Below are 18,079 nucleotides of genomic sequence, written 5' to 3' on the forward strand. Positions count from 1 at the left end.
GCGCGACGATTATCACCCATTTAGAATAGCTCCAAATTCTATCACCCCATTACATATTATCTGCTTTTTCGCGCAACACGAAAATGGAGCAACATTCGCACATCATCGGATTAGGCGACATTTTGTCAGATGCAAAAAAATGTTGGGTTCTTTTGGCTAGCAAGTCCCCAAGAAGGATAGAGTTAATGAAATTAATGGGCGTATCAAATTTATACGTTTGTGAATCAGGATTTGAGGAAAATTTAGATAAAAAACAGTTTGCTTCTGCTGAGCATTATGTTAAGGAAAATGCGTTACAAAAGGGGTTGAATGTAGCAAACCATGTCTGGTTTAGGGATCAAGCCAATACTAACAGCGATGGAAACTCTAAAGAAGCGGAACAAAAAACAAACACACAACAAGGGAGTAATTGTGGTGATTTATCAAAGGGCCAACCTGATAACGAACAACATTGTACAGATGCAACAAAAAAGCCTCAAGTGAAAAGTTTGCATAGCACCTATGACCCCATGCCAAATGCTATAATCTCATGCGACACGATCGTTACACTGAATGACGAAATAATAGAAAAACCTCTGAACAAGGAGCACGCCCTGGAAATTTTAAAAAAGTTATCATCTAATGTCCATTGCGTTTATACAGCTGTCTGTATATTTTTATACAAAACAAAAGTGCCCATCACCTTTATCGAAAAAACAGACGTACATTTTGACAACTTGCTTGAGAAAGATATTTTAGCATATTTAAATTCGAGTGAACCATATGATAAGGCTGGCGCTTATTCTATCCAAGGGGTCGGTTGTCAGTTTATAAAAAAAATTAATGGCTGTTATTACAACGTTATGGGGTTACCAATTAATAAACTGTCCAGAACGTTGACGCAGTTATTTGTGCAAGGAAAAATATCTGTTTCATAAGACGCGAAGAAAACAACACAATTGGCTTTCCTAAAGTATGTATTCTTCGGAGCGCACCCAACAAACGTATATATGGAAATAAGTATAATCACACATACAAGCGAGCGTGCCCCTGATTACTTCTAACACAGTTGTATAGATCACCTTTGCCTATTTGTGTCACGTACCACGTAGCTCCTAACGATAAATGTATGTTACAATCACCGAAAGACAAAAACACCAGATTGTTCTTTTTTTACACCAAATGTGCAACATGGAGGGCAGGAACAAAAAAAAATATATCTTCTAAAACGAAACATTCCCAGTTTGTGAATTTATCAATGTATGGAAAATCGAAAGGAGGCAAACTTCCCTAAAAAAAATATACCACAGAATGTATTCTTTTTTTTAGCTAGCGCCGCTGACGATAACACCTTTTTTAGGCAACACATACCACATGCACTGTTTTGCAGACAAGCACAAATGAAAAAAAAAAAGAAAAAAATTAACAACATTTCCACTTATAAATAAAAAGAATACAAGAGAACAAAATGCACGGAACTTAGGATTTATCTGGTTTTGTACAGTTCACGGGAAAATATAAATATTCCTTTGTGGGCAGCAAAAATCGTATCAACATGCGGGCAATTTGTTGCTTTTTTTTCTGGCGTGAAGGTATTCTCTTTATCTACAAAATTGAGTTTTATTATTTTATTTATTTTTTTAATTTTTTTTTTATTTTTCCCTCAATGCGTATGCCACTTTTTTTTCCTTATAGCGCGAAAAGACCTTGCGCGTCAAGTATGTACTTGCCCTGTTGTTAAAATAGAAGCATGCAACAAACATATGCACATGTATGTATGCTACATGTACGTTCGATGCAATGGATGTCTAAAGGTGTCCTTGGGTGGCGTTCTTCCCACTTTGCTGCTCTACTGTGAATAACAGAAGAGACATAAACATGTGCCTCACCGCTTTTTAATCCGTTTGTTCATTTGTTTATGTGTATATGCATTCTCGCAGGGTCCCCTGTGTCCATTTATGCTATAATCGGCACACATGTTGCGCTGACAATTCAGCGCTAGCTGCCGCCAGGAAAATGGACTAAACACGTGAATGGACTGATACATGTATTAGCGAACAAACCCCCCAATTGAAAAACGATTTGTCAACGGTAGGGAAACAGCGCAAAACAGGCGTTAGACCATTTGTCGCCTTTTAGGTGCCATTCCGACATCCAATTTTTTACAAAGTGTGTGTAGGTACAGCACAATTGCACAGGGCTATTTTGTTTTTTTTTTTCGCTCCGTTTCGCATAGTTCCTTTTTCATATTCTTTAATTGTCCCCTATATTACCTCTCGAAAGTGAATTCAGAAGAGACGCCAGTCTCCACACTGGCAAGAGTGCGAGCATGTGATAGGTGAAAAGAACGAGAGCGATATGCGTCTGGTATTTATGCACGTGTAGGGTAAACGTATAATCTAAGGCGAACAACAAACAAAAACAATATTTATATATAGACCGAACGGAGGCATCAAAATGGGCATGTTCAAAAGCACATTTTCCTCATTGAACAAGAAAACGAGGAAGCAATCGAGTGGAAACAAGCACACGGGGCACCATTCCGATAGTGCCTTCAAATCCCTGGAGGATTACATAACAGATGACGCGCCATTTGACACGAAGAGAGCTGTAGAGGGTGAGTCAAAAGGTGCCTTACAAAATGGCACCAATGGGGGTTCCAAATGCACCGTACTGAAAGGTAAGGGGCTGAATGAAAAAACAGCTAGTGAGAGAATAACCAGCGCAAAGTTGCAGAACAGAAAGCACGTAGCCAAGAAGGCGAGAATAAAAAGGGGAAACTTAAATCGAATAATACGCAATACCATCTGTCTATTGAAGGGGCGAAATATAAGGAGATTAATATTTAAAGAAAAACCTGACATAGACCCGGAAAATATGTTAAACATTAAATTCGTCCTAAATAATAAGCCAACCAATAGTCCCACCGAGACTGTGGTAAATCATACAAAGAGCATTCAAGGCAGCAAACCTGCAGAAAGTAAAAAACAGGTTGTCACTAAGAATGCCAAAGTAATTCCATTGAACAAATCTGCCCAAGCTGTAAACGATAAGCCCGTAAGTGAACAAATTGAATTGAAGGAAAAGACTACCGAGTATAAGTCGCAAAAGAGTGAATCGTCCTTACCATGCAGTGAGCCATTCGAAGAGTGCTACAAGGTGGAACTAAATAAATGCCAAGTTCCTCGGTTGCAGGAATTATTTGGGCAAATGAGGAAAGGGAGTGACTCCTCGCAGATGGATGACGAGGCTACCCTCGGCAACGACGGTAAAGTCGTCCGCAGGTGCAACCTTTTGGAGGATAGCACTCATAGTAGTAGCGGTGGAAGCGATGGTAACGGCGAAAGCATGGAAAGCGGTGAAAACTGTAACACCCGTGGTAGGTGTGCCCCGTTAGACGAAGAACTCAAGGAAACCGACCACCTACGACACAAAACCAACATGTTTAATAACCTACTAGAAAGTGTGAAGCCTTGTAGAAGCTACAGCATAGATGTGAGCCACCCATTATACAACTTCTTGTGCAAAAATGAGGACTCCTTCTTAAGTTCCAACTGGCATGATCGCATCAATTACGCATTCCGAAACATATGGGCCTTAAAGGAGTATATGCATGATGACAAAAGTGAGGGTGAAAGAGAAAAGGAGTTTTATAATGAGCTAGAATTATTTCACATGTCGAGCAAGATAGGGGCATGTGGATTAATATACTCTCTATTTTTTAACAAAGAAGAATCGGAGAATAAGTCAATAAATTATTTTAAAAAATGTTTTGTCCAATTGTCCAAGGAGAACTATCCTCACATTTACAAAATATACAAACCCAAATTTGATGACGATTTAGTTTTCCTATTTGACAGTCTCGTCTTTACGGTCATTTTAGGCAGCAAAAAAAATGACATCAATTATAACATGGCTAGAAAAATATACAGCAATGATATTAAGGGGAAAAACGTGTTATGTGATTGTATATTTAGTCTGAAAAATGGTTCTAAGTTTTCCTTGCCTGTCGCTAGCCAAATTGACTTCATGGGGATGCGCGTCATTTCTGAACCATTAATGCCTTTAAGTGAGGCCTACCCCCCTGTAGATGTGATTAAGGATATATTTAGAGGGTTAACATTTAGCAATTACATGAGTGATGGTGGTGTCCACGACTGCGCCAATGGGAATGATTATCTCCTTAAAGGTAAGCAGACAATGAAAAAAACGGCCCAAATTAAACGTAATAATTTACCCAAAGAGGACAAATACCTAAAGAAGGAAAAGGAAAAGGTGTTCTATGAAAAGTTACTGTTGGAGATAGAAAACTATGACCACGAGCTGTACCAGCAGATAAAGCAAATGAGCGATTCTATGAATTACCACTGCTGTATACTCCCCTTTGGATGCTCTAACTACTACGAATGTAAAGTATTTAAGAGGAGGAACAATGTAAAAATTTTCAAATCACTAATTGACAATCTGTTCATTGTAAGGGGGGGAGAAGAGGTACTCCCCCCATATGTAGACAACTCAACTGGAGGTAAATTTACCAAAAGGATAAGATACGAATTCATAAGAAATTACTATGAGCATTCATTATGTAATACTACCTTAGCCATTGACATTAAGAATTATAAATTTAAAAAGTATAAAAATAATATCGACCTTTTGAAGGACGCTAGTAAGGAATGCCTCCACAACATTGACAATTATATTTTACCCAAGGTTTTAAACATCATCTCAAATTTTAGCGACAGTTTTGACATCACACAGATTTATCACTCTCACGGGGTTAACATGTATCACCTGGGATACGTACTAAGCACTGATAGGGACACTGCACCTCCCGAGTTCCTGTCCAGGCTTATCTGCAGAGAAATTATTTGCCGTACGCTTAAGTCCATATATTATGAGCACATACATTCGTTCCTTTTAGCAGTACTTGGGAGAAGCAGAAAAGTTACCAGCGGAAAATGTAAAAGGGGCAATCACCGCTCTTCTGATAATGTTTATCCTGTGTCCCCTTTCATTAATGAGCAGAATGTCTACCATTATGACTGTGCCAATGGTAGCAGTAGGCACAGGATAAATGATCAGTGTAGGGAAGGGACAACCCAAGGATGCAACAAATTTATCTGCTTCTGCGAAAAATGTTTCACGGAGTGGGATTATTTTCCTGAGCTTGTGCCACATAAACTTTTAATTCGGTTGGTAAACTTAACCCTAAATATTAGGACATTAGATTCACTGCAGTTCTGGCACCAGGTGTTAATTCCAGAGTGCATGAAGAAATTTAAAATCAACTTAAACGATCATATTAACATTAAGGAGACCGAGGTATACGGACTCCTCGTCTGCATCGAGTATCACTTGGGCGTCTACTTTAACAAGGGATGCAAGCGAAGTTATAAAGTCAGGCTGCCTCTAACCTTGGACGATATGTCTGCCTTTGGCGCAAAGAAGGACAGCGTTCTATTTCCGAACGTTGCCCACCTGAGGGAAGTCTGCAACTGGGGAGGAGCATCGGAGATCGGAGAAGCGATTGGAGAAGCAAGCGAAGCGGCTAGTGCAATGTCCAGCGATCACTATCATGAGGCACCAAACGCTGCACATCCATATGGGTATATGCGCGAAACAGCCGAAAGTGACACCCGTGCGAGGAGGAGACACGCTTACAAGTCCCCCTACAGGAGTGCAACCGCAGTTGCACAAAAGAGAGCACACAGGAGTTACAAGACTTCAGGGTGTAGTGTAAGTGAAGACTCGAAAAGCAGACCTATGTGGGAGAAAAGAGAAGTCACAAGCAATTATGATGATGATAGTTATGTCCTCTCCAATGGTAGCATCCAAGATAGACACCAAAACGTGTACTCCCTAGTTGACAAAATACGCAAAAAAAACTGGTTATCCTTGCGCAGAAGTAAACATGCTGGAGAAAAACATGAGAGGGAGCTTACACCTAGCACTAGCGTGGATGATAATCGCATAAGGGAGGATCTCTCGAGCAGACAGCACCAGTGTAGTAATTTCCAAAGGAGTAACATCGCTCTGTTTTATCCCAAGACAAAGGGATGCTTTCCAAAGTATTCCACATGGAGTTTCAAAACGGTGGAAAAGCTAATATCATCAAGCATTATGGTGCAGGAAAAATTTAAAGTAAAAAATATGCTAAAGGAAAACATTGTCAACATAATACACCCAAAACATAGCGACCTTTTACTGATGAGCAATATATGCACTCTCGGCTCATTAAACAAAATCAAAAGTTTTGTACATGAGTATAATATTCCTTGCCACCCGTACTGCATACTGAATGAAAAAATGAAATGTATGAATTATGTTAGGGCCAAGAAATGCATTTATCTCCTTCTAAATGTTAGTCTAAATAAAAACATTTTCGAGTTATCCAAACAGTTTTTATTTCTGGCCTATCTGCATTTGGAGCATGGCTATGTGAAAAAGTGCTTAGACGTTTGCTACTACATTTATGAGGTTATTCCAAACATAGGAACTATAAAGAGGGACATACTCATTCTAATCCTTCAGTGCAAAGTGAAGGAGGGGACTATAGATGATGCGCTGATAATTTACAAGCTCATCATCCTTTTTAACAAATTTTTTGAGGGCCATGGTAACAGCGTCCTCACGCTTATTTGCAACGTGCTAATGGCTAGCTATTACTATGATAGGGCAAATGGGTTCAGTGGAAAAAGTACCAGTGGTAGGGGCATCTGTGACAAAGGATGGGAGGATTACCTCGATATCATGCCCAGTACAGAGTGCAGAAATTACAACCCTGGTGAAGCTACCACAAATAAAGAATCCGCAGACAATATGTTGTTGTTAGACCAAGTGGACCATTTCGAGTTAAAGAAAAAGTATTTACTAAAAGCTCTGCACTACTCGGAAGAATGCTATAGAGTCATTTCGACAACACTATGTGATATCTCGACGCACTATGTGTGCATATTTGCACTGATGCTACAAGGGAATATTTTAATGGGACTACAAAAATTTCAGAGCGCGATAAAGTACTACACGATGTCGCTACAAAATTGTGAACGAGCAAAACTGCCCAACTTTGTGACATTACAAAATAAATGCCTACTAGCGGACTCTTTGAAAAATAACGGCAATTATGATAAAGCCATCGAAATAGCAGAAGAGTGCCTAAAGGCATTAAGCAGCAGCACTCAGTCTTCACGCAGTCTAACGCTGTATGTAATTTTTCGGCTAGCTGAGATGAAGCAGTACATAGGATGTAAAGATTTAATTTGTCCAAATATCTTCCTAGACAATATTCCAAATGCTCACATTAAAAAAAAAATTACTACTTCAGATTTTCTGATTTTTGAAAAAAACTACTTAAATGAAAAGAACAAAAAGTATAGAAAGGAAGCAATTGACTTGTACATAAAATTATACGACAAGTTAAGAACCCAGAAGAACTACAACCTTGTTTTTGCTAAAGACATTTTCGGGTGCTACTACACCAAGGGTGATTTGTTATCCTACCAGGATGTGAAAACAGATATGCATGAAGATGATATGGAGAAAATATTACTAGTCATACGAGAGATTCTGAAAATAAAAGTAATTTCTTTAAGCATGAAGAAGCAGTTCATGTTGGCCTCTAAACTGTTGGGTATTGTGTTAACCAAGAATTCTTCCCCTTTTGTAAGAGAATTGACGTTGCAAAAAAGGGGGGCAAAAAAGAAAGGGTACGAAAATAACCTCCCATATGATAAGTTTTATCCTGATGAGTGCACCTCCACCGGGGTACAGCCCAGCGTGACAAAAAGGGAAGATCATTTGGGTAGAATGTCGTATAACCCTAACAATGACCAAGTGTATATAACCGACGTGCTTAGTGATGTTCACTCAAATGGACAGCAAAAATATACCAGAAAAACTTTACATTTCCAACTCGATGATTTTCATCAAAGTAGGCAAAGCAATTTTTTCCACAGAAGTTGTTACACACGAGAATATGACTACATATCTATAGAGAAGCTCCTTCTCGATGACACTTATTTTGTTATAGAAGAGATATGCAAATGCTGCTATTCCAAATGTGAGACTTATAATAATATGCAGAAGGTTGGGGTAGAAACCAATTCGACTTACTTGCTAAACCCTAGCATATGGTTTGATTTACTTTTCTATTCCGTCATGAAAGGCACTTGTAGTCATACCGAACTGCTCATCCTCATCGATTTGGTTAAGTTTTTCCTAACACCTTTGCAAAAGCAGCTAATTTTATTTCGTGTCAAATCGATAAGCAACATTAAAGGAAATGAGCAGTACTCCGAGTATATACAGCACTTGCTAAATAATGAAGGGAAGGAAATTTTGCGCATTATGGATATGCTGGATAGGGAAAAAAATTCAGGCTATTTGTGTGTAGGTGCATACCCCGAACTTTCCAATTTGCACAAAAAGGATGTGGTAAAAAACGTCGATTATTTGTCTAACATAATTGTGACCAATCCCTGGCTTATGTCGTCTTCGAATACATTTCACAGTGCCAGGTGACAATCGCCACTTGTGAGATTCAGTATCCACATTTTTACCTTTCTAAAGGGGAGAATGGGCACGGAGGAGAAATATTCACCTGTACGGGTGGGGAAAAAAAAAAAAAAAAATTTTCACATTTGTTTTTTGCAAAAGTTTAGTGATAATTGGGAAGAGGCGCCTTTTCAACGTTTCTGCCCAGAGCCTTGTATTTTATTTATTATTATTATTTTTTTTTTTTGTCTGCCCTTGTGTGTTTACACGTGTGTAGTTGCTGTTTTGTTCCTATTCGCACGTATGTGCTTTTTTTATTTTTTTTTAGTTTTTCCCCCGTAATGGAAAACGTTGACTAAGTTGTGTCATATAGCCAAGAGGCATAAATTGCGCTCTGTTCTTAAAAAACGAGTGAACTTCTCCAAATGCAATTCTTTTACATTTGGGGCCATTTCCCCATGGGGGCTAAACAGTGAACCATATTCTGCTTTTTTAAGTTTCCCTTTTAAATTGTTCCTTGCGCAAAGGTGCGGCATTTTTTGTTTTTTTTGTTTTTTTGAATGCAAAAATGTGCACACATAATAGAGGAAAGAAGCTCGGTTAATTCTGCCTCAAAATGCGTTTCAACTGAGCGTTTTAAGATATTCCTTTTTTGGCCACTCAGTAGTGCGTTTTTTTGGTGGACGCATGGTATATTGCTGATTGGTTACCCCTTGGCATGCTCGCTATGTTATTGGAGAATTGGGGAGACAAGAAAGTGAGATAGGGCCCTACATTAGATGCTCGCCAGTGGCAAGCAGCAAAATCGTAGCAAAGGTGAAGTTGCTTTTATTTATTTATTTTTTTTTTCTGATCTCCTCGTCATGATACGCGAGCTTCTTCTAAATGCCTCGGGATGGCAAGCCGAGCAACAGCTGCCAGAATATAAGACGTCGCCATAATTTGATGGAGGAAGCTAGACACTTTTCCCCATCGACAAGCAATTGGAATATAAAAAAAAAAAAAGGGTATTGTCCCAATGTGCTTGTGCACACGTAGAGGCGCAGTTGATGCCACTGGGTGAGTCCTAAATTGATTTATCCCCTTTTTAGGAAGAATGCCACTCCTCGCGAGTTGTTAGTGCGCTTACACAGCATAACGCTTTCCGTGGTGCTCCAAAAGTAGTAACTCTTTTCCTGCTTGAGGGAGTGTCCTCCTGTGACGTGGCGCCAGAATAGTGTGCAAGTGTTTACTAGTGTTCCTGTTCCCACAAGTAGATATTCCAACGGGGGGTATGTACGTCAAAAAATGATAAAATGGAACCAACGGGAAAGGTACATGAAATAGTAGGCCAAAGAGTTTTTAGGCAACCAAAATGAGCGGCAAATATCCAGACGAGAACTCCAAAATGGAAAGGAAGGGGAAAAAATTTTGGAATGAAGGAAACCTGAAATTTTTAAAAGTATACGCCAACGCCCTGTTTAAATACACGGAGCAGGAAAAGGACAACAAGTCGACAGATGTGCTGCTACTGTCACAAAAAATAGAAAGCGAAAAGAAATTAATAAAAATAAGCATAGAAATAATTTTAATTATCCTGTTCTTTATCCTGATTTATATATCCAACGATTTGGTAAAAATAAAAAACTTGGAAAATCACATTTATAACAATATAAACGAGTCCAAGACATACTCTGAAAATTTTTACAAATTCATAAGTGACGAGATAAGGAAAGGGAACAAGGATTTCTCCTACGAACCAAAGAAGAAAGATTATATAGCATTTAAAAATTTGCGATCGAAATTTGATCTCTCCTCATGGGTTAAAAATGCATTAACGGAAAGGGTATCCCAAGACAACTTTCTAAATAGTAACGTCTTATTTGGAAAATGTTGGAGAATAACAATGAGATTATACAAGAAGGATAATTCTATGATGGAAAATATTTATATGTACAGGAAATTTTTTGGACTTTACCCTGACAGTTCATTTTCGCAGGGGTTGGAAGATTCTAGAAATGTTGATTCTTCCTATTTTGACAAAAAGTGGAGCTATTTATTTTCGCATGATAAGTCGTATAAAAAAATTGGAGGATTATATCAAGTAATATGTGAAAAAGATTTTAGTAAAATTGAAGAACGTCTGTCTCAGGGTACATTTTATGCCACTGATTACCCCTATTTTATACCAGCTCTTATATTAACTAATTATAACATAGCCTCCGTTGCGATTGATTTTTTACTGTTCAATCCGTTACTCAATGTACTTTCCTACAACGTTTTCAAGTTTTCCTTTTTGCCAAATGCCAGAACGTACAAGGAGGTTGTAACACAGTCCGCTTCATATAATCGATTTGATGTCTATTTCATTGTTGCCTTGTCTGTCTTTATGGTGACATTCATTTTTTATGTTATTACCCATCTTCGGAAAATCAATATGGTTGGCTTCAGGATGTATGTGAAGTCCTACTGCACTTCGTTTGTCCTTACTGGTAAGCAGACACCTATTTGTATGCGCCCCTCCCTTGGGGGATCACCTTCCGTGCATGAATGCATACGTGCGTGTGTGGGGTACTCCATCGACTAGGCGGTCCCCCCCTCGTGTCGTCAATGTGGTGCACACCACTCGGCAATATACATAGTGTTTCTATTTTCCTCTCTTTTCTCAACTTCAGCCATTTTACATTTTTTTTTTTTTTTTTCTTCCCTTCTCAGTTTGCTTCGCTGCGAATCTCGTAACCCTCTGTCTCTTCCTCTTGTCCAGGACCCAGCTTCCCAAACTCATCGTGGGGTATGAAAATGGCAAGTACAAAGTAGACTCATTGAGCTACCAAAGCAGCGAAGATAGAATTATCGAATTTTTGCACGACATGAGCATAACCCTGTCACGCATAGAGTTAACTAAGAACATTTTCATCTCGAATACCATCATAACCTTCCAGGTGTGTTTCTTTGTGTGCGTAAAGCGATATGGTCTGTTGATAAAAAAATACAGCAATGTAGAGAATAACATAAGGAAGGATTTTTTACTTCCATTTTTTATCATCCTGTGCATCATATTTGGATGTTTGGCAATATTTTCCGTCTTCAGTTATACCCTCTTTCATATTGAAGAAAATGTCAGCTCCAGCATTGTCCAGACATTCATTTTCAATGTGTGTATTATATTTGCAAATTTTCAAGGAGTAAACATATCTTCCATCCTAAATGAAGAAAATAATTTGCCTTATTTGTATTCTATTCCTACTCACTTTTTTATCGTCACGGTGAGTTTCGCTTTTATCTTTTTTCTGGCTATTAAATCTTTCATCAAAAGAAACAAAAAAGTGTACAACGCGTTTATGCATCAGTACGGCCATAAATTACCAAAATGTAGAACTAGCTATAACAAGGACCCACAAGGCAAAAGCGGTCATTTAGATGCTGCTGAAATATATGATACTTCCCCCAAGAAAGATAACGCACAAAAGGAGAACTCAAATGTAGCAGGCCTAAATGACAACAGCACATTTGAAGTAACCGCATATTCGGAGGTAGAAGATGAGTTGGAAGAACAGGGAGACAACAATGCAGAGGACACACGCGACTCACTTGAGTATCTAAGAGATGGTGTACAAGAACATGACACACAATCATTAAGCAGTGATGACAGCAGTACGTACTCGCTGCACGAATCGAATGAATACGAAGTAGACCCAGGTAAATATGGTACGAATAAGGGGTTAAATTACAATGACGTGATGAGCATAACGAAAGGGTTAAATAAGAATAAAGAAGAGTGCACAGAAAAGAGGAGCACAAAAGAGAAGGCCTTTTTTACTATAGAAAAAATGCTAGACCTATTCCTAAACCTAAAAAACAGCACCGTCTTGCCCTTCTCTAATAGGGAAAAAAAACGCATTTGGAAAGATTACACTACGAACAAAAAGAGAAATGACGGAGTTTTGGTTTCCCTCTCTGTGTATACCTGCTTGCTGATATTCATCATGCTCTTTCTTATTAATGACCACAGAAAGGAGAGAGAAAGCGAAAAACTGTTAGATTATCAGATCAAAAATATCGGCTACCACCCATCTAATGCACACGTGTCAAATATGAAATTCCGATATTTAAAAAAAAATGTGAATGTAAATGTTAAGGAAACGTTTAACTTCCAAAAGGTACAAAATAAAACCGACCTAATTATGTGGTTAAAAACTTCTTTCATTTCATTTCTGGACAACAGTTCACGCGTCGTGGAGGGAGGTGCTAATCATTCCAATAGTACCTTCCTATGGAAAGACATATTTAGCTTGAAGCATGAACGGATAAGAATAAATATTATTTCAAGAGAGAAAATACGAACACCCAGTAGTAGACTCATATGCAACTATAAGAGACAAAAGTGCTATATGGACATATGGAACGAATCGGAACATTTGAAGAAAGGGCTAAACGAAATAGAATTACTAATTAATGATGCAACTGAAAAAGTGGAAATATCTTTTATTTTGTTTGACAAGAATGACTACCATAACATTTTGGTGAATTTACATTTCGTCTCCAATGCTAGTGGGTATATATCCAAAAAAATATATTTTGATCACTTATTTTTTAACTCCTTCAGTCTTATTCATTTCAGAGGGGTAGTAATTAATATCCTTTTCCTGACTATTATGTTTTGCTGCTTTATAAGCATGTACTTGTATTTGTTCAAGAATTTTTCCTACTTTTACAACGCATGTGCTGCGGTCATTGTGCCGCATGACCGGGCTAATGCGCAGAGGGCTGCCTGGCAGATGGGCCAGTTGAATGCTCATCCAGGTGAACACTTAGGGACTGCTAATAATGGGAATGGTTACATGTATGGGAGTTACTGGCCTTGGGGACGCAACGACGGCGGTTATGCAGGGGCGTACAACTGGAACGCATATGCGAATTACCCTGCGGCAGGTGATGCGAATTGGGGGGTATATGGGAATAACCCTGTTATGGGACAAGCGAATTATGCATACTACAATACGGTTAACATGCCGGAGGGCACGTTTAACTACGGTTTGGGTCAAGGCCATATGAAAACCCCCCTGAGTAGGAACACCAGCAAGACACACCAAATCGGCGCATTGCTCAAATTCAAAGTTTATCTGACGTACTTATTCGAATCAAATGTTTTAAATTTACTAATTCTGCTATCATCCTTTTCCATAGTTGCGCTATGGCTTACTGTGTGCATATACATCAACACGATAGAGTATAATGCAAATAACTCGTGGAGCTATTTTAATGTATACATAAAATCGTTTTCCTTTTTCTCCAAATTTGTGAATATCTTTTACTTGTTACTTTTTTTAGTCATAATAAATATGTTCATTTTTTTGTCAAATTATGTCAAGCGTCAGAAGTTATACGAAGCCTTATATGTGAACAGAAGGCAGATTTTGAAGTGTGGTTTTCTGCTGCTACTTGTGTACCTGAATTTTTTTCTTTTTCACTATTTTTTTTATGGGATAGACGGTTTCAACGAGTTGTCAATGAGTCAGCAGCCTATACACTCCATTTTAATTTTGTTGGGTCTCGTTAATATTGATGTTTATCTGAAATGCAACGTTTTCTATTTTTTATTTTTCGTGTTGCCTCATTTGGTGTTTATACGCTTTCTTTTAATGTATTCCTTTCTAGCTCCAGTTATGGCTAGCTATTTAATTTTACTACAACAAAGGAAAAAAAAAAAAAAGAAAAGAAAAAAAATAGCTAGCCAGAAAAGTGAAGATTATTCCTCTTTTACGTTAACTCATCTGAGCAACGAGCAATGGAAATACATAGATGAAGACATAAAAGACTTTGCAGCAAACGAAACTAATAGCATACTATATTATTTTGAAAATGTTAAAGACCAGATAAGGAGTAAAGAAGACATATCCAAAACGCTGCAACAGGAGTGTAATGGTTTAAAAGAACAGGTGCACGAGCTGCAGCTGGATGTGCGCAAAATACAGTTGCAGTGGAAATTCCGCAGTAAGCTCTTGAGTTCATCAAAGGCCTACCTAGACAAAATAAACAACCAAATAAGTATGAGGGAAGAAATGATTGTGGAGGATAAGAACAGGATGTCTTCGCTCAAGCAGTATGCGCAGCAGGTGAAGTTGGACGAATAGCCGCGGAAGTGAAACAGGGTGCCCTATTAATGGCAAATTCACCATTAGTAGTAGCGATCTCTACAGTGAGCACTTGAGCAAGATGCATCCCTGTAAGGGTTCATTTCAGTGATTGATGTGTAGGAAAACTTACACAGGGCGCGAATTTCTGCACAGTTGAACGGTGTAATGCTGTTCACGGGCGTTAAACCAGCCGTGTTGTTTTTATTTTTAATCGTGTGTAATGAAGACCCCAGTGGGGGGCCGTAAGGTAACGCATCTGGGATAAAAAGGGCGTAAGGCACAAATGAAATTCACGGGAATACCCAACTGATTGCCCAAGTGAAACCAAAGCAAACACACTTTCTCGTTAAGCTCAATAAATAGAAACAATGATTCACAGAAGGTGATCATTCGACAGAAATGTAGAAGGCAGGTTAGTGCATCGTTCGAAGGATAACACTTGTGGAGTTTTTCTCAAGACCGCGCCGCATGTGCAAGGGATGCGTAATAATATATCATGGTGGATCCGCCCTATTTTGCGCGACACGTCTGCCCAATTATGCATGCACTTGGATATATTAATTATGCGTAATACACCTCTTCATGTATATGTACAGTGGTGCAGATATATTTTGCTATTTATACGTGACCGCAGAATTCGTGCGAATGTATTTTTTTCGTGCCCCACCTTTTTGAAACAGATCATCGATATGATTGATCATGTGGAAGTGCAGCGCGCCCAAGGATGCAATCCGCACATGTACATCTACGCATAAGTGTATCTCATTTCGCATGTACACATGAGCATATTGTACATCATTTTAGAGAATTTCGAGTGTAGAAGTCGGAATAGCTCCGTGCGCCGGGTAGATGCGGGAAAAAAATGTAAATTCAGTTGAAATTACTTCGCTGGCCCGCGGTGAGCAAACCCTTTTTTTTGAAGTGGCAGTAGGGAAGTGTGAAGAGTGAAATGGATGCGTACGAAGGTATATGTGCTTATTCGTATGTTATTGTACATGTGAGTGTATACCCAGCTGACGCCATGTAACCATCCCTAACAAACATGAATTTTTATGGAAAATTACCAAACTGCATTTTTTTGGTTGTTAAAAATCGTTTTATTCAAATGGAACTGTATTAGAAAACGCCCGCCTGGGAGGTACCTACTTTTTTTCGTTTGCCTCAACATTTTAGTTGCAACAAAATGGATAACTAGGGGGAAGCGCCACTCTAATTGGAACTTCATCAGAAGGGCAACAGGCCCAATGAGAACAAAATTTGTGCTAAAAGGTGGCAGCAGAAGGAGGGTTGACAATGTGTTGTGGGTTAAAAAACAGAATGCCACGAACAGTGACAAAAGAAAGAATTTTGTGTTAATCCAGTGTGGAGTTAACAAAGACGAAAACAGAATAAGCTATACAAGTAATAATTTACCAAGTAATAAAAGCGTTCAGGAAATAAAACACCTGAGTAACCTCCAAAAGAATGTCATTTATCTGCTAGAACGGAACAATAACATCCTAGTACATGCCAAAACGTCCAGCGGAAAAACAACCATCTGCCTACTTTACCTCATTTTGAAATTCTATTATAAGTCTGAATTTGTGTTCGACGAAGATATGGAAAGGGACAAGTATTTGAAGAGTGATGAATACTTAAATAGCTACAAGAAAATGCTTCTTCTAAATGAAAAAAGGCACAAGCTGTACAGGAATAAACTCAAGTACACCCCGTTTAGTGAAAAATATGCTCAAATATGTGACATCCGGGAGGACACAGATTTGTTGATGGAGGAAAGGGCCAGAAATGTCTTAAAAAAAGGGGAAAAAATTCTGATCCTTTGCCCGTCTAAGGAACTTTGTGTACAAATTTCGCAGAATGTTCTGTCTTTGATGAATGGCAAGGACGACGGGGCAATTCGCCTCTTCATAGATAAGGATGGAATGGAGGATGATAATCGGTCGAGGTGTTTTTCAGCTCCCAGCTTATCAAATGATGAAGAAGCGGAAGGAACAAGTGCAGACATAGGCGGGGTGTCCACATTACCCAAATGTGGCAAGATGAATGACTCAACCAAAAGAGCTACCAATTTAAGGGATCACCTGTTCCTCATAGGAACTCCTATGTGTTTTAAAACCTTCCTTCTAAGCTTATCAAAGGAGAACTTGAAATCCTTTTTGCAAAGCATAAAGTATGTATTCTTCGACGAAATAGATAGGATGTTCCCTTCTATGAAAACGAGAAAATCACGAGGAATGAAAAACAGTACAAAGAAAAAAACGGCCTATTTTATCCTAGAAACGATTATGTATATGAATAAGAAGAACCTCGTTTTTGTGGGTTGCTCTAGTACCCTAAATAGGGAACTGCATAGGAGAATATTCAAGCTTTTGGCCTTGAACAGGAATAACGCCAGGAAGAAAATATACCTACTACGGGAGAGTAATAGCACTTCGAGTGAAGATACTCGTGGTGGAGCTGTGAGCCATGTGGATATGATACATCCGGATAGTCCTTACTTGCGGGACTCCATTGATGAGCCTCCAACAATTGATCCAAACCAAGATCGAGGGGATCCCCTTGGGGATCAAAAAATCGTGACTACTTCTTACCAAGAAAAGGAAAACACACACATTGATGATTACAACGATGAGGATGAGCGGGCATGTCTATTCTCCCAGAATGGTGAGGATACGCCCCTGCAAAAGTACGTAATCAAAGTGAGGCTGCCGAAAAATATACACCACTTTTACAGCGTAGTGAACGACCAGCTGTACAAGAGCAAAATTGAAGAGGCATACAAAATCATAAAACATTTTAAAAATAGAAAAGTACTAATTCTAGTTAAAAATGGATGCTCCCTAATAAACTTAAAGAGGTACCTATCCGACAGGAACATTTTTTCTGTATTGCTACATGAAGAATTGCAAATATCGCTCACGGGAAATAACAACCACCTGGATAATATGTGTCAACAGTATGCACATATAAAAGATTTAAAGGAGGAAACAGTTCTACAAAGTGAGGAAGAGACAAAGAAAAAATATATAAATAAGTACCCTGTTATTATAAGCTCCTTTGACAGCATTCGAGGTTTTCACATTAATAATTTAGAATTTGTTTTATTGTGCAGTAGGCCGAAAAATATAAATGAGTATATCCACCTGAGCGGTAGGGTTGGAAGGAGGAACAACGTCGGTTATTCCATTCTGTTGGAAGATGAAAGAAATGTCAATATTGTAACAAATTGGTTAACGAAAATACAGGTGCGTTTTTTCAAATTGGCACTAAATGGGGATACCTCAACAGACGCGGCGAGCACTGATTACTCTGAACAAGCTGAGAAGAGTGAGCAAACTGGACCAACGACCGACACAGATTACGGAAAAGACAATTTAAACTACATCACATCGTGCATAATGGATGAACTGAATGAGGATATTCCGTGATAGGTATTGATTTCAAAAAGGGGGAAATGCATGTCTATTTTTTTTTTTTTTTTTTTTTTTTTT

General features: G+C 38.6%; 4 protein-coding genes across 4 annotated transcripts; all 4 read left to right on the forward strand.

Moving 5' to 3' along the window:
• Positions 1-83: 83 nt before the first annotated feature.
• AK88_00184 (septum formation protein Maf) lies at positions 84-917 on the forward strand (the record flags this gene model as incomplete). The annotated part of the gene is made up of 1 exon (XM_012477835.1): positions 84-917. One exon carries the CDS (start codon positions 84-86, stop codon positions 915-917), a length of 834 nt encoding a protein of 277 aa, XP_012333258.1.
• Positions 918-2,436: 1,519 nt separating this feature from the next.
• Positions 2,437-8,499, forward strand: AK88_00185 (uncharacterized protein; the record flags this gene model as incomplete). The annotated part of the gene is made up of 1 exon (XM_012477836.1): positions 2,437-8,499. One exon carries the CDS (start codon positions 2,437-2,439, stop codon positions 8,497-8,499), a length of 6,063 nt encoding a protein of 2,020 aa, XP_012333259.1.
• Positions 8,500-9,826: 1,327 nt separating this feature from the next.
• On the forward strand, positions 9,827-14,585 carry AK88_00186 (uncharacterized protein; the record flags this gene model as incomplete). The annotated part of the gene is made up of 2 exons (XM_012477837.1): positions 9,827-10,943; positions 11,167-14,585. The coding sequence occupies 2 exons, from the start codon at positions 9,827-9,829 to the stop codon at positions 14,583-14,585; spliced, it is 4,536 nt and encodes a 1,511-aa protein (XP_012333260.1).
• Positions 14,586-15,832: 1,247 nt separating this feature from the next.
• On the forward strand, positions 15,833-18,016 carry AK88_00187 (uncharacterized protein; the record flags this gene model as incomplete). Its single annotated transcript, XM_012477838.1, has 1 exon — positions 15,833-18,016. The coding sequence occupies one exon, from the start codon at positions 15,833-15,835 to the stop codon at positions 18,014-18,016; it is 2,184 nt and encodes a 727-aa protein (XP_012333261.1).
• Positions 18,017-18,079: the final 63 nt, after the last annotated feature.

The sequence above is a fragment of the Plasmodium fragile genome (genome assembly GCF_000956335.1).
Source record: "Plasmodium fragile strain nilgiri unplaced genomic scaffold supercont1.2, whole genome shotgun sequence".
NCBI classification, from domain to species: Eukaryota; Apicomplexa; class Aconoidasida; order Haemosporida; family Plasmodiidae; genus Plasmodium; species Plasmodium fragile.